Source organism: Staurois parvus, unplaced genomic scaffold (genome assembly GCF_062004578.1).
Source record: "Staurois parvus isolate SC_StPar_1 unplaced genomic scaffold, SC_StPar_1.0 ptg000636l, whole genome shotgun sequence".
Lineage (NCBI taxonomy): Eukaryota > Metazoa > Chordata > Amphibia > Anura > Ranidae > Staurois > Staurois parvus.
Genome location: NW_028318432.1, coordinates 6,578,301 through 6,603,752, shown reverse-complemented (window position 1 = coordinate 6,603,752; position 25,452 = coordinate 6,578,301). Strand labels below are relative to the sequence as shown.

The window sequence follows — 25,452 nt, the reverse complement described above, 5'->3', positions numbered from 1 at the left end:
ATTATCATTGATCACTGTATTAATGTCATTGTCAGTTAGTCAGTCCCCCCCTTCAGCGTCAGCTAGTGTCAGATTGCCCTCCGTGCTATCACAGTCCCATTATAAGTCACTGATCGCTGCCAATACTAGTATAAAATAAATAAATACATAATTTCAGTATATATCCCATAGCTTGTAGATGTTATAACTGTTATGCAAACCAATTAAAAAATTTTTTTAGCAAAGACATGTAGCAGAATACATTTTGACATAAAATTATGAAGAAATTTGAGCTTTTATTTTTTTTATTGAATGTGTTTTATAACAGACAGTAAAAAAGTAGTTTGGATTTTTTTTTTCAAATTTGTTGGTTGTTTTTTGTTTATATAATGAAGCATAAAAAGCCCAGTGGTGATCAAATACCACAAAAAAAAGTTCTAATTGTTTGAAGTGTTGCATGACCGTGCAATTGTCAGTTAAAGTAGTGCAGTGCCGAATAGTAAAAAATAGCCTGGTCAGGAGGGTGCTAAAATCTTCCGGGGGTCAAGTTAACATAAAGAAGGATTAAAGGTGATATATGCAGAACAGTTTAAAATATACATTTAGAAGTTGTTGGACTCAAATCACAAAGCTAAAATACCTGGATAAAAAAAAAGTGAAAGTTATTTTTAACCCAATGAGATTTGAAAATTGCAGCCACATGGTTAAAAATAAAGATATTTTTCCCTTTGTAAAGTGTTTATATAAGGTTTGTCTAAGTTGAGATGTTGTACTCACCTAGAGTTCCTCTAATGATAGCACCCCCACTATAAAGACACTTTTTTATTATTATTTTAATTAGTTGAAAATGCTTGTTATCCTAAGGCCTGAGAATAGGTTCAATATAAATATGCATGGTCTCCTGCTGGAGAGTTCACAACACAAGTCAGCTGTATCTGATGCAGTTAAATCTAATGATGTTAATTGTGAAGTGTTTGAAAGTGTGAAGCTGATGGCTCTATAGACAGGGGGTGGTGTCACCCTGAATATGAATGTGTCAGTAGCTGATGAGGAAAGTGACAGTTTGGAAGAACATGGCTTAACATGATCCGCTACATGAAAGCCAAGTGTGGGCAGTGTGCTTAAAGCCAAGCTTGACCCCCCTCTGTTCTGTTTCTTACATGTCATATTTCTTTTAGCAACACTGTGCATTGAGTGTAATAGCTGGCAGAGCACCATGAAACTGTTTTATTTTTCTTAATTTTCAATTTATTAAATTAAAAATTTAGAGTAGACAAATAGCAGAATTTTATAATTTGTGAATCACTTTAAAGATTGATTTTTATAGAAAGGATTCCAGATTTTTTTTTTCTTTCAAAAAAAGGTTTTATTTTAAATGAGACTATTCCAGAGGAGGTCTACTTGAAAATAATATAGGGCCTCAAGTGGAGCTCCTGATACGTCAAGAGGGCCACAGAATAGCAACATATTTTCATATATTTGTTCACTGAGTTGCATTGCTTCAGATGAGCCAGCCCACTCAAAATTAATGGGCTTTAAGGTATTTTAACACCAGGAAAATGTGGTCTGTCTGCATTTTTTGCACTGCACCACAATGCAGACCGAAGTGAAAGTTGGAGTCATTATTGGTGTCAGTGGCCGCAACTGCCCCCCCCCCCCCCCCCCCGCTTTGGTGTAAGCTAATGCAATAATAATGCCCAGTGACCACAGTTCTAACTCCCATCATTGTTGTCAGTAGACGCAATAATAACTCCCAACATTGGTGTCAGTGGACACAATAATAACCCCCAAAATTGGTGTCAGTGACTGCAATAACCCCCAGTATATGTGTCATTGACTGCAATAAAAAACCCAAGTATTGATGCCAGTAGCATTGCTGTTAATTCCCTTGGTGCAGTCAGAAGCAGTGAGATTTAATCCACCCCCCCTGCAAAATTTATAAGCTCCCCCTTGTGTCATCCTAGCATTGCTGATCAGAGATATTAGTGGCAGTGAAATTTAGGTCCCTTTCCCTCACAAATAGTTTTTTAGGTCTGAGTGGCCCATAATTATCCAATTCAGGATCTTTAGCAGCACCAGAAAGATTACATCTAAGAGGTTATACTATACTGTTGGGAGGGCATTGAGAAGACTATGTTGGTTATCCCGCACACAGATTGCTGGCTAGGGTGACCAGTGTCCACAACAGGACATGGCAACAGATTATTTTGTCAGAATTCTCATTCCTATTGTCTTATGTATTGCTTATTTTCGTTTAATAACAGTTTTTGCCCATGTATGTTCTCACTTAGAATGTTAATTAAGTTATATTATGAGTCAATAACATATATTTAATAAAAATAATAATGTAATAATGTCAGACTACCCAAAAAAAACATTGGTGTTACCCAATCGCATTCTTCTTCCATCCTCATAGTGCATTATAGGTGATTGAAAGGCAAATTCAGGTGCCATGGGAAATCTAAAGCTTAATGGGTAACGTGAAGTGTATTTTTAGTTACATATGAACAGTGGTGCCCAGTGCTAAATATTGTAAAGGATATATCTTTATCTCTGTATATTTAGTTAGCATATATTTTGAGATGTTATTGCAATATTTACCCTAAAGTAATGTTGGCGTACTTTTTACATTTTACATGCTTGCTCTTGTATTTTTATTATTATTAATATTATTATTAATAATAATAATGAAAGAAAGGGGAAAGTGATACAAAGGTAATATCTAAGGATGAGCTAAGGTTTGGGCTGAACTGCAGTCAATCCGTACCCGTGAGAAACTGTAACTTGACAGCAGGTCACTGTCCCAATCAGCTGTAACCACAGACTTCTCTGCCCTGCAGCCACACGTAACAAAGGGGCAGGGATGCTGGTGACATCTTTGATCTAAAATGGTCACATGGTCATATTTGGTCAATGACATGCCAAACTGCATACAGCTGTTTCAGGCTTTTTGGTCATCATCATTTCTGGGATATGTGATAAACTGAATAGTGCACACTGCAGTAAAACCTTCTTAAAACAGAAGGTATTCTGTTTTAAGAAGGTTTTACTGTAGTATGCACTGATTCAGTTTGAAACATTTTGATTCCTTTAGTCCCTTCTTACTATAACCTGTGTGGTTATACTGTCTCAGGTCCCAAGCACTATTCCACAGAAGCCATGGTTTCCATACATTGCACTGATGATGGCCTAAAAGCCTGAAACTGCTGTATGCAGTTTGGAATAAATTGCTCTATAATATTAGGCTATATTTTCAGTATATTAAGTCACGGAGGACCACTCCCTCCTCCTCAAAAACTCTACTCCTTTGGTCTTCGTGACTGTACTTACTGGTTACCATCCTACCTATCCCACCACACCTTCTGTGTCATTTACAATTCTTTTTCTTCTTCTCCTCTTATTTTCTCCATCGGGGTTCCCCAATGTTCTGTTCTTAGACCTCTCCTATTCTCTATTTACTCCTCCTTCCTGGGTCAGTTGATAGCCTCTTATTACTTTCAATGCCATCTCTATGCTGACGACATGCAAATCTACCTATTTACCCCTCAGCTCACTCCATCAGTCTCCTCACACTTTACTAATCTACTAACAGACATATCAGACTGGATGTCACATCACTTCCTGAAACTCAATCTATGCAAAACCGAGCTCATTCTGTTTCCTCCCCCATGTGCCCCTTTCCCTAACTGCTCAACTATCAACCCATCCCTGCATGCCAGGGTGCTAGGGGTACTTGGACTCTGGACCCTCTTTTCGGCCCCAGATCCAATCAAAGTCCAAAGCTTGCCGCCTCAACCTCCACAACATTTCCAAGATACGCCCCTTCCTAACCAAGGACTCTACAAAGTTTCTAATTCATTCTCTGGTCATCTCTTGCTACAAATACTGAAACTCTCTCTTCATAGGCCTACCTTTACATAGGCTACCCCTCCGTCAATCCATCATGAATGCTGCTGCCAGGCTCATCCACCTTACCAACCATTCAGTATCTGCTACCCCTCTCTGCTGATCCCTCCTCCGGCTTCCGTTCACCCAACTAATTAAATTCAGGATACTAACAACAACTTACAAAGCCATCCACAACTCTGCACCAGCTACCTCACTAACCTAGTCTCAAAATACCAACCAAATCATTCCCTTCATTCCTGCCAAGACCTCCTGCTCTATAGCTCTGTTGTTTCCTCCTCCCATGCTTGCCTCCAAGACCTCACCAGAGCCTCTCCCATCCTCTGGAACTCCCTACCCCAATCTGTCCAACTATCTCCTACTCTCTCCACTTTTAGACGATCCTTGAAAACTCGTCTCTTCAGAGAGGTCTATCCTGCCTCCGCCTAACAACTGTACAACTATTCTCTCCATTAGCTCATCCCCCCCACAGTTATTACCTTTTGTATCTCTTGACCCTCCCTCTTAGATTGTAAGCTGTAATGAGCAGGGCTCTTTGATTCCTACTGTACTAAATTGTATTGTAATTGTACTGTCTGCCCTTATGTTGTAAAGCGCTGCGCAAACTCTCAGCACTTTCTAAATCCTGTATAACAATAATAATAACTATATACATCAGTTTAAGATGTGTATTTGGCAGTTTGGAACATTAAGGAAAGATTTGCATCACTCAGGCCATTGTGAAATATGGGATAATCCTCTTTTTTTGAGATATGTGATGAAATAAGATGCAGATACCTCCTGTTTAAAAAATCTATGCTTTGCTACATAAAAAGGTATTGATACAGAAAAAGACATGGAAAAGATTTTATGTGCCCTGTATGTATATAAGGCCTATTCTGTTGTCATGTATAGTCATTGTGAACATACATGACAATAACCATGAGGAAGTGGTTGTGAGAGATTGGAACGCGATGGGTCTCATACCACAACACTCCCTTACTTCTCAGCTAAGGGACTCACTCCTCATCATTTTCTTTTTTCTTTTTTGCCCTTGTGATTGCTTATTTTTTCTTCTGCATCCTTATCGGGGTTTTTTTAAATTCTTTTTTAATATTGAGAATGTTTGCTGATGTTTTTATTCTTATCAAATATTGACAGTGTATTTCATATATATATTTATTGATTGATTGATTTGCACAATTTTTTTTACTGATAATTAAATATATAATTTTAAGTGGTAAACACACCAATCTGTTGTCTTGTCTTTTACAAAACAAAAATTACAGTTTATTGCTTCATTATATATAAGTCCTATATATAAGTATATATATGTCATTTGCTGCAGTATCATGAGACAGTATGGTTTTTTTAATAAAATTAGAGAATGCAAAAACGGGTGCAGCTATACATGGTAGTTAATCAGCTTCTAACTTCAGCTTGTTCAATTAAGCTTTGACCAAAAAAAAAACCTGGAAGCTGAATGGTTTCTGTGCAGAGCTGCACCAGATTTTGCACTCTCTTTAGTAAATCAACCCCAGTGTCTATATAATAGACCAGGGTCTGACTTTGGTGGAGAAACGTCATTCCTCCAATTCTGTAATTTTTCAGAGGGCTTACAATGCTGTTTTAGTTGTCTACATATATTAAAAGAATATTGAGGAATTTGTTGATATTTTTTTAGCAAGCCCGAATACAACAAGGACAAGAAGAAAAGCTACATGAAGAACTTCAGAGACATAAAGAGCAGCTGAGATTGGAAGCAGACCGAGCTAATAAATTGAAGGAGGAAGCTGAGCAGCTGAAGAGGATAAATGAGAAAGCCAGGACAACCAACCTGGACAGAGAGGTAAGTGGAGACAGGGACTTTATTTACCCCTTGAAGACTCCCCTACATTAGAAGAGGTAGCATACTCAAGAGTGGCCTTAGTCTCTTACTGCCCTTCTGTTAAATCTCAGGCATCTCATCGCAGCCTCAGCATTCAAGATTTCCAGGGATTGTTTCCTTCCTTTGACCTTCACCTCATTACAAAACTCAGTAATGACATAGGAGTCAAAGGTAGAAACCATGGTGCATAGTAGGGACAGGGAGTGTTGAAAGCTGAAGAGACTAGTAGAGGCTGCAGTGCTGCCAATTTGATTGAGACCCGACAGGGTGAAGCTCATAATCTACAGGAAAGCTGAGGGCTGCTTAAAGGAACCCTATCTGACATAATCCATGCTGAGCCAGACAAATTAGAAGGTGAGGTGCTTCCATAAATACAGGTACAGTGGATATAAAAAGTCTACAGGTTTCTGTGATGTAAAAAAACTAGACAAAGATAAATAATTTCAGAACTTTTTCCACCTTTGATGTGACCTGTAAACTGTACAACTCATTTGAAAAAACAAACTGAAATCTTTTAGGAGGGGGAAGTGAACATAAAAAACTAAAATAATGTGGTTGCATAAGTGTACACACCCTCTTATAACTGGGGATGTAGCTGTGTTCAGAATGAAGCAATCACATTCAAAATCATATTAAATAGGAGTCAGTACACACCTGTCATCACTTAAAGTGCCTGTGATTAACCCCAAGTAAAGTTCCGCTTTTCTAGTAGGTCTTGTTTGACATTTTCTTAGTCGCATCCTAAAGCAAAAGCCATGGTCTGCAGAAAGCTTCCAAAGCATCAGAGGGATCTCATTGTTAAAAGGTATCAGTCAGGAGAACAAAAGAATTTCCAAGGCATTAGATATACCATGGAAGACAGTGAAGACAGTCATCATCAAGTGGAGAACATATGGCGCAACAGTGACATTACCAAGAACTGGAAGTTTCCTAAAGACTGTCAAGAGGCCTAAAGCAACATTAAAGGAGCTGCAGGAATATCTGTCAAGTACTGGATGTGTGGTAGATGTGACAACAATCTCCCGTATTCTTCATATGTCTGGGCTATGGGATAGAGTGGAAAGACGGAAGTTTTCTTATGAAAAAAAAACATCCAAGCCTGGCTAAATTTTGCAAAAACACATCTGAAGTCTCTCAAAAGCATGTGGGGAAAATGTGTTATGGTCTGATGAAACCAAGGTTGAACTTTTTGGCCATAATCCCAAAAGATCTGTTTGGCGCAAAAACAACACTGCACATCACCAACAGAACACCATACCCACAGTGAAGCATGGTGGTGGCAGCATCATGCTTTGGGGCTGTTTTTATTCAACTGGAACTGGGGCCTTAGTCAAGGTAGAGGGGATTATGAACAGTTCCAAATACCAGTCAATATTGGCACAAAACCTTCAGGCTGCTGCTAGAAAGCTGAACATGATGAGGAACTTCATCTTTCGGCATGACAACAACCCAAAGCATACATCCAAATCAAAAAAGGAATGGCTTCACCAGAAGAAGATGAAAGTTTTGGAATGGCCCAGCCAGAGCCCAGACCTGAATCTAATGGAAAATATGTGGGGAGATCTGAAGAGGGCTGTGCACAGGAGATGCCCTCGCAATCTGAGAGATTTGGAGTATTTTTGCAAGGAAGAGTGGGCAAATATTGCCAGGTCAAGATGTGCCATGCTGATACTCATACCCAAAAAGACTGAGTGCTGTAATCAATTCAAGAGCTGCTTCAACAAAGTATTAGTTTAAGGGTGTGCATATTATTATTATTTTAGTTTTTTATTTTTACTTCCCTCCACCTAAAAGATTTCAGTTTGTTGTTCAACTTTGTCTCACTTTTTTACATCACAGAAACCTGACATTTTAACAGGGGTGTGTAGACTTTTTATATCCACTGTAGGCAAATATATATGGCAACACCTCACCTTACCATCACCCTCTCTTATTATGCTACTTTAATAGCTGGGCATAGACTTCACCATATAGGTGAATAATCTAAAGACAAGATTACTTTCATTAAATAAGTTCATTTTTATTAAAAACTGCACCAGTCTACCCCCCTCACTCCAGCCCTTAAACCAAATTAACTATGGCTAGGAGTCAGTAAACAGCTATGACATATGTGTTCTGTTTCAAACGCATTTGCATTGACATACCTTCTTAGACCCAATCTGTCAAGACCATATGGTTTCCTGCTGCCTTGGCACCATCCACAGGCAGCTTAATTCTTCAATAACAAACAGAAATTTAATCCAACTCAATCTTACTTTAGATAACTGCAGTACAGTGGATGTTTTCCAGCCTTTTGAAGTGTAAGAAGACAATGACTTTCCCAAGTCCTGTGCAGGGGCGGACTGACAACTCATGGGGCCCCCGGGCAATAGGGGATCATCGGGCCCCTGTGTCCTTGCCCAAACTCAAAAAAAACCTATGAAAAATGTACCAGGGGCATCTCATCGGGCCCCCTACTGACCCCAGGCCCTCGGGCAGTGCCCGAGTTTCCAAATGGTCAGTCTGCCCCTGGTCCTGTGTCTGCAAAGTACTAACACTGACTGATGGAACATAGAAGAAATGTGGATGGTCTATAGACTAAGGGTCTAAGACTGAACTAGCTAGCAGTAAACAGGAGGGGAGGATAGGGGGAAATCAAAATCACACAGTAAACAAGTATCAACACACTACAGAACAATAAAAATCTGATGCAATTCAATACAGCACATAAAAATACATGTAAATGGGACAGAATTGTAAGCATAGACTAGAGTACAAGAGCATCTTGACCATAGGAGTAGGGAGCAGGCAACTACAGGTCCTGTAACTATTAAACTTAATTATTCTCTGCAGAACCTGTTTAACATTCCATCCTCATTTTTCCCTATAATGTTCTACATGTGGTATTTATCTCAACTCAAATGTTTCTTGCAGAATATGAATGCAGATAAGGAAAAGCTTCAAGCTCAGATGAAGACAGTTTTGTCTATAAGAGAAGAAGATCTGAAGACTATAGACAGGTATAGTCAATGTACCATTCAGAAAGCGTATCCTAGTACCTTCGCATTTATGGTATGTCTCTTTCTATACATTTTAGATTACAGAGGGAGCTTGACAGACTCAATAAAACCTGGGAAAAGAAGTTTCAAATTCTCAAACAAAGGTATGAGATTAAATCCTGCTTTGGGCAATGTTTATTTTTTTGTTCTTACCTAATTTTAAAGGAAATTTTAAGTTCAAAGTTCCATTTATTTATCTCATATTTCCTTGCTGTTCCTTATTTTTTTGATGTTTAATGTACACATGTGTAGATTCCTCCTAAAGAGGCCTAATTATATCAGCCAGTACAGTTAGCTGCTTGGATGAACAAATGCCAAGATAAAACCACTTACAGAACGATTCAATTAGAGATTCGACAGGGCAAGCCACTTGCAAACTGTATTATTTCTAGTCAGTCTAACTGAATTGATAAACTTGCACTGAGCAATGGGTCTTTACCTGTTATAAATCACCCTGTCAGTTCTCTCTACAAATCAGAATGGAATTTCCCTGCAATAGAAGAGGTATTATAATGACCTCCCTGGCAGCCTATGGGCTCATGTACACTGCAGCTGGCAAATTCACGTTTAGGTGCTGTTCAGCGTTTTTTTCAGCAGCCCCTGAACTCTCTCTAATGCTTTCCTATGTGTCCCTGTACACATCAATGTTTACAGCCGTTTACAGGCAGTTGAGTTTACATTCGTTTTTTTGAACACAGAAAATTTGTTTTCAGGAGTAGATTTTATCAGCGGCTAACCGCGTTTATAAGCGTTTGCATTTGAAAAATTGTTTTAACTCTTCCATTTCCAGAATCTGTCCAGAGCCTTTTTTCATCATGAAAAATGCATGCAAAGCATTTTCCCAGTACTCAAATGGACCTGGTACACCATACTTTGAGGTTTTGCATAAAAAAAAATATGCTAGACACTGCTGCAATAATTTCTGCACAGAAATGAGCTGGAACACATCCAAACACCACAAGAAAAAAAAAAGACAGCTAATCTCAACAAATACTGCTCTCTCTGCTTCTGCTCTCTCTATTTCTCTCAAAATGTCTGAAATAGTAAATTTTTTACTGTTTTTCAGTGCATTCTGGGCATTTTGGAAGGTCTCCTGAGGTTATCTTTAAAAAACGCTTCTAAACACAAACGCTCATAAACGCGGCTAAACAGACATTTTTTAACCTACGTTTTCCAGCAGTCAGTTTCCATCATTCAGAAATGTCCTGTGTACATGGGGCCTATGTCTCATATCTTCCCTTCATTCCAGCACTTCAGCCTCCATCAGACACTTCCAAAAGTGTCAGATGCCTGTGTCCGCCACAGTGTGCTGTGGTTCCTTCCTCTGTCCCCTACCACACTACAGAACTCAGCAGTAACATAGTGGTAGGAGGAAGAAACCACAGTGTATGGTGGGGGGCACAGGCATCTGACACTCCTGGAAGTGTTGAATACTGAAGAGACTGATGGAGACTGCACTGAGATGGAGGGGAAGTATGAGTAGGGTTGCCACCTCAACTTAAAACCAAACACATATTAATTACACAGGTTCTGAGGCTGATTAAAGTGGTAATTAATCTCAGCTGGTGCCTTATCTGCAAGAAATTAACCTCAGAACCTGTGTAAATAATATGTGTTCGATTTTAAAGGGATGAGGTGGCAACTAGAGATGAGCGAAGTATTCAAAAATTCGATTCGGCTGATTCGGCGAATTCGAGGAATAAATTCGATTCGAGGCGAATATATTCGCTGCGAATTTAACTTATAAAAAGGGTGTTTCTAGGCTTCAGAGAGCCTTTATATTAGTGCAGAACACTGTACCTTTAATTTAAATGCCCTTGGAGTCTGCTGGGGAAGAGAAATAATACTGTCAGTCAGTATGACATGCAGATGAGTGCCGTCGATCTTAGAATCACCGCACACTTCACTCATTTCGGCAGTCACGGGGCCAAAACCAGAGTGTGGAGCCACAGTGTGGCGGTAGAGGCAGCAGCAATGGGAGGCCATACAGCACCCTATGACAAAATGGAACCCACCAGCAGTGTGAGGAGACCTGAAAGTGGCACATGGCAGAGTGTGGCGATGGAGACAGCAGCAATGGGAGGCCGTACAGGGACCCATGAGACACTCTGGACCTGGCAGCAGCATGAGGAGGCGGTACAGGGGCCCATGACAGATTACGGGCCTGGCAGCAGCATGAGGAGTCGGTACGGGGGCCCATGGCAGATTACGGGCCTGGCAGCAGCAATGGGAGGCCCGTAATCTGCCAGCACCCTATGACAAAATGGAACCCACCAGCAGTGTGAGGAGACCTGAAAGTGGCACATGGCAGAGTGTGGCGATGGAGACAGCAGCAATGGGAGGCCGTACAGGGACCCATGAGACACTCTGGACCTGGCAGCAGCATGAGGAGGCGGTACGGGGGCCCATGGCAGATTACGAGCCTGGCAGCAGCAATGGGAGGCCCGTAATCTGCCAGCACCCTATGACAAAATGGAACCCACCAGCAGTGTGAGGAGACCTGAAAGTGGCACATGGCAGAGTGTGGCGATGGAGACAGCAGCAATGGGAGGCCGTACAGGGACCCATGAGACACTCTGGACCTGGCAGCAGCATGAGGAGGCGGTACAGGGGCCCATGACAGATTACGGGCCTGGCAGCAGCATGAGGAGTCGGTACGGGGGCCCATGGCAGATTACGGGCCTGGCAGCAGCAATGGGAGGCCCGTAATCTGCCAGCACCCTATGACAAAATGGAACCCACCAGCAGTGTGAGGAGACCTGAAAGTGGCACATGGCAGAGTGTGGCGATGGAGACAGCAGCAATGGGAGGCCGTACAGGGACCCATGACACACTCTGGACCTGGCAGCAGCATGAGGAGGCGGTACAGGGGCCCATGACAGATTACGGGCCTGGCAGCAGCATGAGGAGTCGGTACGAGGGCCCATGGCAGATTACGGGCCTGGCAGCAGCAATGGGAGGCCCGTAATCTGCCAGCACCCTATGACAAAATGGAACCCACCAGCAGTGTGAGGAGACCTGAAAGTGGCACATGGCAGAGTGTGGCGATGGAGACAGCAGCAATGGGGCGCGGTACAAGGACCAATGACACACTCTGGATCTGGCAACAGCATGAGGAGGCGGTACAGGGGCCCATGACAGATTACGGGCCTGGCAGCAGCATGAGGAGTCGCTACGGGGGCCCATGGCAGATTACGGGCCTGGCAGCAGCAATGGGAGGCCCGTAATCTGCCAGCACCCTATGACAAAATGGAATCCACCAGCAGTGTGAGGAGACCTGAAAGTGGCACATGGCAGAGTGTGGCGATGGAGACAGCAGCAATGGGAGGCCGTACAGGGACCCATGAGACACTCTGGACTTGGCAGCAGCATGAGGAGGCGGTACGGGGGCCCATGGCAGATTACGGGCCTGGCAGCAGCAATGGAAGGCCCGTAATCTGCCAGCACCCTATGACAAAATGGAACCCACCAGCAGTGTGAGGAGACCTGAAAGTGGCACATGGCAGAGTGTGGCGATGGAGACAGCAGCAATGGGAGGCCGTACAGGGACCCATGAGACACTCTGGACCTGGCAGCAGCATGAGGAGGCGGTACAGGGGCCCATGACAGATTACGGGCCTGGCAGCAGCATGAGGAGTCGGTACGGGGGCCCATGGCAGATTACGGGCCTGGCAGCAGCAATGGGAGGCCCGTAATCTGCCAGCACCCTATGACAAAATGGAACCCACCAGCAGTGTGAGGAGACCTGAAAGTGGCACATGGCAGAGTGTGGCGATGGAGACAGCAGCAATGGGAGGCCGTACAGGGACCCATGACACACTCTGGACCTGGCAGCAGCATGAGGAGGCGGTACAGGGGCCCATGACAGATTACGGGCCTGGCAGCAGCATGAGGAGTCGGTACGAGGGCCCATGGCAGATTACGGGCCTGGCAGCAGCAATGGGAGGCCCGTAATCTGCCAGCACCCTATGACAAAATGGAACCCACCAGCAGTGTGAGGAGACCTGAAAGTGGCACATGGCAGAGTGTGGCGATGGAGACAGCAGCAATGGGGCGCGGTACAAGGACCAATGACACACTCTGGATCTGGCAGCAGCATGAGGAGGCGGTACAGGGGCCCATGACAGATTACGGGCCTGGCAGCAGCATGAGGAGTCGCTACGGGGGCCCATGGCAGATTACGGGCCTGGCAGCAGCAATGGGAGGCCCGTAATCTGCCAGCACCCTATGACAAAATGGAACCCACCAGCAGTGTGAGGAGACCTGAAAGTGGCACATGGCAGAGTGTGGCGATGGAGACAGCAGCAATGGGAGGCCGTACAGGGACCCATGAGACACTCTGGACCTGGCAGCAGCATGAGGAGGCGGTACGGGGGCCCATGGCAGATTACGGGCCTGGCAGCAGCAATGGGAGGCCCGTAATCTGCCAGCACCCTATGACAAAATGGAACCCACCAGCAGTGTGAGGAGACCTGAAAGTGGCACATGGCAGAGTGTGGCGATGGAGACAGCAGCAATGGGAGGCCGTACAGGGACCCATGAGACACTCTGGACCTGGCAGCAGCATGAGGAGGCGGTACGGGGGCCCATGGCAGATTACGGGCCTGGCAGCAGCAATGGGAGGCCCGTAATCTGCCAGCACCCTATGACAAAATGGAACCCACCAGCAGTGTGAGGAGACCTGAAAGTGGCACATGGCAGAGTGTGGCGATGGAGACAGCAGCAATGGGAGGCCGTACAGGGACCCATGAGACACTCTGGACCTGGCAGCAGCATGAGGAGGCGGTACAGGGGCCCATGACAGATTACGGGCCTGGCAGCAGCATGAGGAGTCGGTACGGGGGCCCATGGCAGATTACGGGCCTGGCAGCAGCAATGGGAGGCCCGTAATCTGCCAGCACCCTATGACAAAATGGAACCCACCAGCAGTGTGAGGAGACCTGAAAGTGGCACATGGCAGAGTGTGGCAATGGAGACAGCAGCAATGGGAGGCCGTACAGGGACCCATGACACACTCTGGACCTGGCAGCAGCATGAGGAGGCGGTACAGGGGCCCATGACAGATTACGGGCCTGGCAGCAGCATGAGGAGTCGGTACGGGGGCCCATGGCAGATTACGGGCCTGGCAGCAGCAATGGGAGGCCCGTAATCTGCCAGCACCCTATGACAAAATGGAACCCACCAGCAGTGTGAGGAGACCTGAAAGTGGCACATGGCAGAGTGTGGCGATGGAGACAGCAGCAATGGGAGGCCGTACAGGGACCCATGACACACTCTGGACCTGGCAGCAGCATGAGGAGGCGGTACAGGGGCCCATGACAGATTACGGGCCTGGCAGCAGCATGAGGAGTCGGTACGGGGGCCCATGGCAGATTACGGGCCTGGCAGCAGCAATGGGATGCCCGTAATCTGCCAGCACCCTATGACAAAATGGAACCCACCAGCAGCATGAGGAGGCCTAAAAGTGGCACATGGCAGAGTGTGGCGATGGAGACAGCAGCAATGGGAGGCCGTACAGGGACCCATGACACACTCTGGACCTGGCAGCAGCATGAGGAGTCGGTACGGGGGCCCATGGCAGATTATGGGCCTGTCAGCAGCAATGGGAGGCCCGTAATCTGCCAGAACCCTATGACAAAATGGAACCCACCAGCAGTGTGAGGAGACCTGAAAGTCGCACATGGCAGAGTGTGGCGATGGAGACAGCAGCAATGGGAGGCTGTACAGGGACCCATGAGACACTCTGGACCTGGCAGCAGCATGAGGAGGCGGTACGGGGGCCCATGGCAGATTACGGGCCTGGCAGCAGCAATGGGAGGCCCGTAATCTGCCAGCACCCTATGACAAAATGGAACCCACCAGCAGTGTGAGGAGACCTGAAAGTGGCACATGGCAGAGTGTGGCGATGGAGACAGCAGCAATGGGAGGCCGTACAGGGACCCATGAGACACTCTGGAGCTGGCAGCAGCATGAGGAGGCGGTACGGGGGCCCATGGCAGATTACGGGCCTGGCAGCAGCAATGGGAGGCCCGTAATCTGCCAGCACCCTATGACAAAATGGAACCCACCAGCAGTGTGAGGAGACCTGAAAGTGGCACATGGCAGAGTGTGGCGATGGAGACAGCAGCAATGGGAGGCCGTACAGGGACCCATGAGACACTCTGGACCTGGCAGCAGCATGAGGAGGCGGTACGGGGGCCCATGGCAGATTACGGGCCTGGCAGCAGCAATGGCAGGCCTGTAATCTGCCAGCACCCTATGACAAAATGGAACCCACCAGCAGTGTGAGGAGACCTGAAAGTGGCACATGGCAGAGTGTGGAGATGGAGACAGCAGCAATGGGAGGCCATACAGGGACCCATGAGACACTCTGGATCTAGCAGCAGCATGAGGAGGCGGTACGGGGGCCCATGGCAGATTACGGGCCTTTACTGAGGGACACAGAATTGTTACTCAGGGACAGACACAGAATTGTTACTGAGGGACACAGAATTGTTACTCAGGGACACAGAATTGTTACTCAGGGACACAGAACTGTTACTCAGGGAAACAGAACTGTTACTCAGGGACACAGAATTGTTACTCAGGGACAGACACAGAATTGTTACTGAGGGACACAGAATTGTTACTCAGGGACAGACACAGAATTGTTACTGAGGGACACAGAATTGTTACTGAGGGACACAGAATTGTTACTGAGGGACACAGAATTGTTACTCAGGGACAGACACAGAATTGTTACTGAGGGACACAGAATTGTTACTGAGGGACACAGAATTGTTACTGAGGGACACAGAATTGTTACTCAGGGACACAGAATTGTTACTCAGGGACACAGAACTGATAGTTAGGGACACAGAATTGTTACTCAGGGACACAGAACTGTTACTCAGGGACACAGAATTGTTACTCAGGGACAGACACAGAATTGTTACTGAGGGACACAGAATTGTTACTGAGGGACACAGAATTGTTACTCAGGGACACAGAATTGTTACTCAGGGACACAGAACTGTTACTCAGGGACACAGAATTGTTACTCAGGGACACAGAACTGTTACTCAGGGACACAGAATTGTTACTCAGGGACAGACACAGAATTGTTACTGAGGGACACAGAATTGTTACTGAGGGACACAGAATTGTTACTCAGGGACAGACACAGAATTGTTACTGAGGGACACAGAATTGTTACTGAGGGACACAGAATTGTTACTGAGGGACACAGAATTGTTACTCAGGGACACAGAACTGTTACTCAGGGACACAGAACTGTTACTCAGGGACACAGAACTGTTACTCAGGGACACAGAACTGTTACTCAGGGACACAGAATTGTTACTCAGGGACAGACACAGAATTGTTACTGAGGGACACAGAATTGTTACTGAGGGACACAGAATTGTTACTGAGGGACACAGAATTGTTACTGAGGGACAGACACAGAATTGTTACTGAGGGACACAGAATTGTTACTCAGGGACAGACACAGAATTGTTACTCAGGGACACAGAATCGTTACTCAGGGACACAGAATCGTTGAATTAAAGAGTATGTCAGACAACACGCAGAGGAGTGGCAGAGGAGGCAATGTTTCAGGAGCGAGCAGACGTGGCAGCAGAGGAAGGGGTCGAGGCAGCACTAGTCGCAGCCAGAGGCCAGTGCTCCCGGTGTCATCCAGCGGTCGTGTCTCCACCGACAACCCTGCCGTTATCGATTGCTTGGCTCGGTCGTCTTCCTCTTCCCAGGTCACCTCTGACACCTACAGCCAACGGTCGGTGGGTACGTCAGACACAACCGTTAGTTGGCATGGCCCGGGAGCAAGCCCACTGAAATCACGTGTCCTCTACCTGCCCCTGTCCTTTGGTGTTCCCTCACCAAGCGAAGTATCGCATGCTGTGGGCTCAGCCCCACTGTACAGTGAGGAAGAGCTAACAGAGAGCGGTCAGGAACGGGGGGAGACATCCGCCTCTTCAGCAGCCAGGCGAAGAAGTACTGGCGAGGAGAGTGGCTCGGTAGCCGGTCTAGAGACAGGTCTGTCTCCTGACCCACACGCAGCCGAGGGGGCTAGTAGTGAGGCGGAGACCCTAATTGATGATGATGAGGCTGATCGCACTTGGCAGCCTCGTCGTCATCAGGCTATTGCTTCCGCATCATCAGGAGAAGAGGGTGCCAGTAAAGGCGGTCTAACATATGTAGGGTTGAATTCCACCTTGTTGCAACGTCACAGCATGAGGAGTCGGTACGGGGGCCCATGGCAGATTACGGGCCTGGCAGCAGCAATGGGAGGCCCGTAATCTGCCAGCACCCTATGACAAAATGGAACCCACCAGCAGTGTGAGGAGACCTGAAAGTGGCACATGGCAGAGTGTGGCGATGGAGACAGCAGCAATGGGAGGCCGTACAGGGACCCATGACACACTCTGGACCTGGCAGCAGCAGGAGGAGGCGGTACAGGGGCCCATGACAGATTACGGGCCTGGCAGCAGCATGAGGAGTCGGTACGGGGGCCCATGGCAGATTACGGGCCTGGCAGCAGCAATGGGATGCCCGTAATCTGCCAGCACCCTATGACAAAATGGAACCCACCAGCAGCATGAGGAGGCCTAAAAGTGGCACATGGCAGAGTGTGGCGATGGAGACAGCAGCAATGGGAGGCCGTACAGGGACCCATGACACACTCTGGACCTGGCAGCAGCATGAGGAGTCGGTACGGGGGCCCATGGCAGATTATGGGCCTGTCAGCAGCAATGGGAGGCCCGTAATCTGCCAGAACCCTATGACAAAATGGAACCCACCAGCAGTGTGAGGAGACCTGAAAGTCGCACATGGCAGAGTGTGGCGATGGAGACAGCAGCAATGGGAGGCTGTACAGGGACCCATGAGACACTCTGGACCTGGCAGCAGCATGAGGAGGCGGTACGGGGGCCCATGGCAGATTACGGGCCTGGCAGCAGCAATGGGAGGCCCGTAATCTGCCAGCACCCTATGACAAAATGGAACCCACCAGCAGTGTGAGGAGACCTGAAAGTGGCACATGGCAGAGTGTGGCGATGGAGACAGCAGCAATGGGAGGCCGTACAGGGACCCATGAGACACTCTGGAGCTGGCAGCAGCATGAGGAGGCGGTACGGGGGCCCATGGCAGATTACGGGCCTGGCAGCAGCAATGGGAGGCCCGTAATCTGCCAGCACCCTATGACAAAATGGAACCCACCAGCAGTGTGAGGAGACCTGAAAGTGGCACATGGCAGAGTGTGGCGATGGAGACAGCAGCAATGGGAGGCCGTACAGGGACCCATGAGACACTCTGGACCTGGCAGCAGCATGAGGAGTCGGTACGGGGGCCCATGGCAGATTACGGGCCTGGCAGCAGCAATGGCAGGCCTGTAATCTGCCAGCACCCTATGACAAAATGGAACCCACCAGCAGTGTGAGGAGACCTAAAAGTGGCACATGGCAGAGTGTGGAGATGGAGACAGCAGCAATGGGAGGCCATACAGGGACCCATGAGACACTCTGGATCTAGCAGCAGCATGAGGAGGCGGTACGGGGGCCCATGGCAGATTACGGGCCTGGCAGCAGCAATGGGAGGCCCGTAATCTGCCAGCACCCTATGACAAAATGGAACCCACCAGCAGTGTGAGGAGACCTGAAAGTGGCACATGGCAGAGTGTGGCGATGGAGACAGCAGCAATGGGAGGCCGTACAGGGACCCATGAGACACTCTGGACCTGGCAGCAGCATGAGGAGGCGGTACGGGGGCCCATGGCAGATTACGAGCCTGGCAGCAGCAATGGGAGGCCCGTAATCTGCCAGCACCCTATGACAAAATGGAACCCACCAGCAGTGTGAGGAGACCTGAAAGTGGCACATGGCAGAGTGTGGCGATGGAGACAGCAGCAATGGGAGGCCGTACAGGGACCCATGACACACTCTGGACCTGGCAGCAGCATGAGGAGGCGGTACAGGGGCCCATGACAGATTACGGGCCTGGCAGCAGCATGAGGAGTTGGTACGGGGGCCCATGGCAGATTACGGGCCTGGCAGCAGCAATGGGAGGCCCGTAATCTGCCAGCACCCTATGACAAAATGGAACCCACCAGCAGTGTGAGGAGACCTGAAAGTGGCACATGGCAGAGTGTGGCGATGGAGACAGCAGCAATGGGAGGCCGTACAGGGACCCATGACACACTCTGGACCTGGCAGCAGCATGAGGAGGCGGTACAGGGGCCCATGACAGATTACGGGCCTGGCAGCAGCATGAGGAGGCGGTACGGGGGCCCATGGCAGATTACGGGCCTGGCAGCAGCAATGGGAGGCCCGTAATCTGCCAGCACCCTATGACAAAATGGAACCCACCAGCAGTGTGAGGAGACCTGAAAGTGGCACATGGCAGAGTGTGGCGATGGAGACAGCAGCAATGGGAGGCCGTACAGGGACCCATGAGACACTCTGGACCTGGCAGCAGCAAGAGGAGGCGGTACAGGGGCCCATGGCAGAGTGGCGAAGCGTAAGCAGCTTAAATTGAAGGCCATACAGAGGCCTATGTTAAAAATAATAACATGTTTGGGGCATGATTCATGGCGGATTTAGTCAGTTGTGTCAGGAACTGGTGGTTTGAAATCCAGACTAATCCATGCCTGATTCATTTTCACAAACGTGAGTCTCTCCACGCTTTGGGTGGACAGTCGTGTCCTCCGCGGAGTTACAATACCTCCTGCCGCACTAAACACGCGCTCCGATGCCACGCTACTGGCCGGGCATGACAGCCTTTCAAGGGCAAATTCAGCTAGTTGGGGCCAAAGGTCAAGTTTCGTTGCCCAGTAGTCAAGGGGATTGTCTACCTCGGTTGGCAGGGTGCTGTCCAAGTAGGCCCAAGCCTGTTGTTTGAGGTCCTGCTCCAGGTCCACCTGATGCTGCTGCTGCTGCGGCTGGTTAGTAGTTTCCTCACTGCGCTGGTGAAGAAAGCTACTCATCATCGACTGCAGACTGAGGCAGCCGCTGCTGGTGGAGCTGCCACTGCTCCTACCACCCCACCCCTCCCCTGCTGCCATGGCAGCGGAACGCGAGCGCACAGGGCCCACAGTGTCTGAGGATGGACGTTGGCGCAGAAAGGCAAAGACCAACTGACTACATAGGTGGTTTTTATAGTACGTTATTTTGGCCTCCCTCTCAGCAGGTGTGAAAAAGGCCACCATTTTTGAACGGTAGCGAGGGTCCAACAAGGTGGACAGCCAAAAGTCATCCCTCTGTCTGATGGTTATTATTCGGCTGTCGCTACGCAAGCAACCGAGCATGCTATGGGCCATTTGTGCCAAGGAATGCGAGGGACTCCCTGCCTCCATCTCCACAGCATACTGCCACGGTGCGTCTGGGTCCTCTGTCTCCTCCTCCTCCTCTACCAGATGCTCCTGCTCCTCCACTCCTGTCCGCTGAGTGGAAAAACCACCCATTTCACTCAATAATTCCTGAGCACCAATGTCCTCCTCTACCTCCTCCTCTTCTTCCTGTCCTGCCCCCACAGGGGTCATGTGGCGTTGAGATCTGTGCGCCACGTCTACCGCACCCTGACCAGCCATTGTTAACAGCATTTGTTCCAGGACGTGCAACAGAGGAATGACGTCGTTCATCCCATAGTCCTGCCGACTCACGAATAGCGTGGCCTCCTCAAAGGGCCTGAGCAAGCAGCAGGTGTCACGCATGAGCTGCCAATGGCTGACATCTAAGTTACACAGGGGAGTACCTTTATCCGTTTGTAACATCAGGAAATCGGTGATGGCCTTTCGCTGTTCGTAAAGGCGGTCTAACATATGTAGGGTTGAATTCCACCTTGTTGCAACGTCACAGCATGAGGAGTCGGTACGGGGGCCCATGGCAGATTACGGGCCTGGCAGCAGCAATGGGAGGCCCGTAATCTGCCAGCACCCTATGACAAAATGGAACCCACCAGCAGTGTGAGGAGACCTGAAAGTGGCACATGGCAGAGTGTGGCGATGGAGACAGCAGCAATGGGAGGCCGTACAGGGACCCATGACACACTCTGGACCTGGCAGCAGCATGAGGAGGCGGTACAGGGGCCCATGGCAGATTACGAGCCTGGCAGCAGCAATGGGAGGCCCGTAATCTGCCAGCACCCTATGACAAAATGGAACCCACCAGCAGTGTGAGGAGACCTGAAAGTGGCACATGGCAGAGTGTGGCGATGGAGACAGCAGCAATGGGAGGCCGTACAGGGACCCATGACAGATTACGGGCCTGGCAGCAGCATGAGGAGGCGGTACAGGGGCCCATGACAGATTACGGGCCTGGCAGCAGCAATGGGAGGCCCGTAATCTGCCAGCACCCTATGACAAAATGGAACCCACCAGCAGTGTGAGGAGACCTGAAAGTGGCACATGGCAGAGTGTGGCGATGGAGACAGCAGCAATGGGAGGCCGTACATGGACCCATGACAGATTACGGGCCTGGCAGCAGCATGAGGAGGCGGTACAGGGGCCCATGACAGATTACGGGCCAGGCAGCAGCAATGGGAGGCCCGTAATCTGCCAGCACCCTATGACAAAATGGAACCCACCAGCAGTGTGAGGAGACCTGAAAGTGGCACATGGCAGAGTGTGGCGATGGAGACAGCAGCAATAGGAGGCCATACAGGGACCCATGACAGATTACGGGCCTGGCAGCAGCATGAGGAGGCGGTACAGGGGCCCATGACAGATTACGGGCCTGGCAGCAGCAATGGGAGGCCCGTAATCTGCCAGCACCCTATGACAAAATGGAACCCACCAGCAGTGTGAGGAGACCTGAAAGTGGCACATGGCAGAGTGTGGCGATGGAGACAGCAGCAGTGGGAGGCCGTACAGGGACCCATGACAGATTACGGGCCTGGCAGCAGCATGAGGAGGCGGTACAGGGGCCTATGACAGATTACGGGCCTGGCAGCAGCAATGGGAGGCCCGTAATCTGCCAGCACCCTATGACAAAATGGAACCCACCAGCAGTGTGAGGAGACCTGAAAGTGGCACATGGCAGAGTGTGGCGATGGAGACAGCAGCAATGGGAGGCCGTACAGGGACCCATGACACACTCTGGATCTGGCAGCAGCATGAGGAGGCGGTACAGGGGCCCATGGCAGATTACGGGCCTGGCAGCAGCAATGGGAGGCCCGTAATCTGCCAGCACCCTATGACAAAATGGAACCCACCAGCAGTGTGAGGAGACCTGAAAGTGGCACATGGCAGAGTGTGGCGATGGAGACAGCAGCAATGGGAGGCCATACAGGGACCCATGACAGATTACGGGCCTGGCAGCAGCATGAGGAGTCGGTACAGGGGCCCATGACAGATTACGGGCCTGGCAGCAGCAATGGGAGGCCCGTAATCTGCCAGCACCCTATGACAAAATGGAACCCACCAGCAGTGTGAGGAGACCTGAAAGTGGCACATGGCAGAGTGTGGTGATGGAGACATGGGCCCCCTGGCCACGCTTGACTTTCTGGCCACATAGTCGACATACGGCTACGTTTACTTCCTCGGGCGGCTTGACGAAAAATTGCCACACCGCCGAGTAGGAAACTTTGCCCCCGCTACTCCTCACTGGCTGACTGCTACTTCCTCCGTGCACACCGGCACCACTACTGGCCATGGTGGTAGGCTGCAGTGGAGCTGGTGCTCTACTCCGTGGCCGTTTGCCTCCACTGACACTGCTGCGACCCTGCTGCCTCCTGGGCAACCCACCGACTGTTTTGCTCGCTGCCAAGCTGGCACCCTCTTCTCCTGATGATGCGGAAGCAATAGCCTGATGACGACGAGGCTGCCAAGTGCGATCAGCCTCATCATCATCAATTAGGGTCTCCGCCTCACTACTAGCCCCCTCGGCTGCGTGTGGGTCAGGAGACAGACCTGTCTCTAGACCGGCTACCGAGCCACTCTCCTCGCCAGTACTTCTTCGCCTGGCTGCTGAAGAGGCGGATGTCTCCCCCCGTTCCTGACCGCTCTCTGTTAGCTCTTCCTCACTGTACAGTGGGGCTGAGCCCACAGCATGCGATACTTCGCTTGGTGAGGGAACACCAAAGGACAGGGGCAGGTAGAGGACACGTGATTTCAGTGGGCTTGCTCCCGGGCCATGCCAACTAACGGTTGTGTCTGACGTACCCACCGACCGTTGGCTGTAGGTGTCAGAGGTGACCTGGGAAGAGGAAGACGACCGAGCCAAGCAATCGATAACGGCAGGGTTGTCGGTGGAGACACGACCGCTGGATGACACCGGGAGCACTGGCCTCTGGCTGCGACTAGTGCTGCCTCGACCCCTTCCTCTGCTGCCACGTCTGCTCGCTCCTGAAACATTGCCTCCTCTGCCACTCCTCTGCGTGTTGTCTGACATACTCTTTAATTCAACGATTCTGTGTCCCTGAGTAACGATTCTGTGTCCCTGAGTAACGATTCTGTGTCCCTGAGTAACAATTCTGTGTCTGTCCCTGAGTAACAATTCTGTGTCCCTCAGTAACAATTCTGTGTCTGTCCCTCAGTAACAATTCTGTGTCCCTCAGTAACAATTCTGTGTCCCTCAGTAACAATTCTGTGTCCCTCAGTAACAATTCTGTGTCTGTCCCTGAGTAACAATTCTGTGTCCCTGAGTAACAGTTCTGTGTCCCTGAGTAACAGTTCTGTGTCCCTGAGTAACAGTTCTGTGTCCCTGAGTAACAATTCTGTGTCCCTCAGTAACAATTCTGTGTCCCTCAGTAACAATTCTGTGTCCCTCAGTAACAATTCTGTGTCTGTCCCTGAGTAACAATTCTGTGTCCCTCAGTAACAATTCTGTGTCCCTCAGTAACAATTCTGTGTCTGTCCCTGAGTAACAATTCTGTGTCCCTGAGTAACAGTTCTGTGTCCCTGAGTAACAATTCTGTGTCCCTGAGTAACAGTTCTGTGTCCCTGAGTAACAATTCTGTGTCCCTGAGTAACAATTCTGTGTCCCTCAGTAACAATTCTGTGTCCCTCAGTAACAATTCTGTGTCTGTCCCTGAGTAACAATTCTGTGTCCCTGAGTAACAGTTCTGTGTCCCTGAGTAACAATTCTGTGTCCCTAACTATCAGTTCTGTGTCCCTGAGTAACAATTCTGTGTCCCTGAGTAACAATTCTGTGTCCCTCAGTAACAATTCTGTGTCCCTCAGTAACAATTCTGTGTCCCTCAGTAACAATTCTGTGTCTGTCCCTGAGTAACAATTCTGTGTCCCTCAGTAACAATTCTGTGTCCCTCAGTAACAATTCTGTGTCCCTCAGTAACAATTCTGTGTCTGTCCCTGAGTAACAATTCTGTGTCCCTCAGTAACAATTCTGTGTCTGTCCCTGAGTAACAATTCTGTGTCCCTGAGTAACAGTTCTGTTTCCCTGAGTAACAGTTCTGTGTCCCTGAGTAACAATTCTGTGTCCCTGAGTAACAATTCTGTGTCCCTCAGTAACAATTCTGTGTCTGTCCCTGAGTAACAATTCTGTGTCCCTCAGTAACATATCTGTGTCCCTCAGTAACAATTCTGTGTCTGTCCCTGAGTAACAATTCTGTGTCCCTGAGTAACAGTTCTGTGTCCCTGAGTAACAATTCTGTGTCCCTGAGTAACAGTTCTGTGTCTGTCCCTGAGTAACAGTTCTGTGTCCCTGAGTAACAGTTCTGTGTCCCTGAGTAACGATTCTGTGTCCCTGAGTAACAGTTCTGTGTCCCTGAGTAACAATTCTGTGTCCCTGAGTAACAATTCTGTGTCCCTCAGTAACAATTCTGTGTCCCTCAGTAACAATTCTGTGTCCCTCAGTAACAATTCTGTGTCTGTCCCTGAGTAACAATTCTGTGTCCCTCAGTAACAATTCTGTGTCCCTCAGTAACAATTCTGTGTCCCTGAGTAACAATTCTGTCTGTCCCTGAGTAACAGTTCTGTGTCCCTGAGTAACAGTTCTGTGTCCCTGAGTAACAATTCTGTGTCCCTGAGTAACAGTTCTGTGTCCCTGAGTAACAATTCTGTGTCCCTGAGTAACAATTCTGTGTCCCTCAGTAACAATTCTGTGTCCCTCAGTAACAATTCTGTGTCTGTCCCTGAGTAACAATTCTGTGTCCCTCAGTAACAATTCTGTGTCCCTCAGTAACAATTCTGTGTCTGTCCCTGAGTAACAATTCTGTGTCCCTCAGTAACAATTCTGTGTCTGTCCCTGAGTAACAATTCTGTGTCCCTGAGTAACAGTTCTGTGTCCCTGAGTAACAATTCTGTGTCCCTGAGTAACAGTTCTGTGTCCCTGAGTAACAATTCTGTGTCCCTCAGTAACAATTCTGTGTCTGTCCCTGAGTAACAATTCTGTGTCCCTCAGTAACAATTCTGTGTCCCTCAGTAACAATTCTGTGTCTGTCCCTGAGTAACAATTCTGTGTCCCTGAGTAACAGTTCTGTGTCCCTGAGTAACAATTCTGTGTCCCTGAGTAACAGTTCTGTGTCCCTGAGTAACAATTCTGTGTCCCTCAGTAACAATTCTGTGTCCCTCAGTAACAATTCTGTGTCCCTCAGTAACAATTCTGTGTCTGTCCCTGAGTAACAATTCTGTGTCCCTCAGTAACAATTCTGTGTCCCTCAGTAACAATTCTGTGTCTGTCCCTGAGTAACAATTCTGTGTCCCTCAGTAAC

General features: G+C 48.5%; 1 protein-coding gene across 1 annotated transcript in view; it reads left to right on the top strand.

Annotated features, from left to right (window-relative positions):
- CUNH10orf67 (chromosome unknown C10orf67 homolog) overlaps positions 1-25,452 on the top strand; it is a 196,609-nt gene that overhangs the window by 129,945 nt on the left and 41,212 nt on the right. The window contains exons 10-12 of the mRNA XM_089693700.1: positions 5,549-5,713; positions 8,666-8,751; positions 8,829-8,894. Coding sequence (XP_089549826.1) covers positions 5,549-5,713; positions 8,666-8,751; positions 8,829-8,894 — 317 coding nt within the window. The remainder of the gene's footprint in view (positions 1-5,548; positions 5,714-8,665; positions 8,752-8,828; positions 8,895-25,452) is intronic.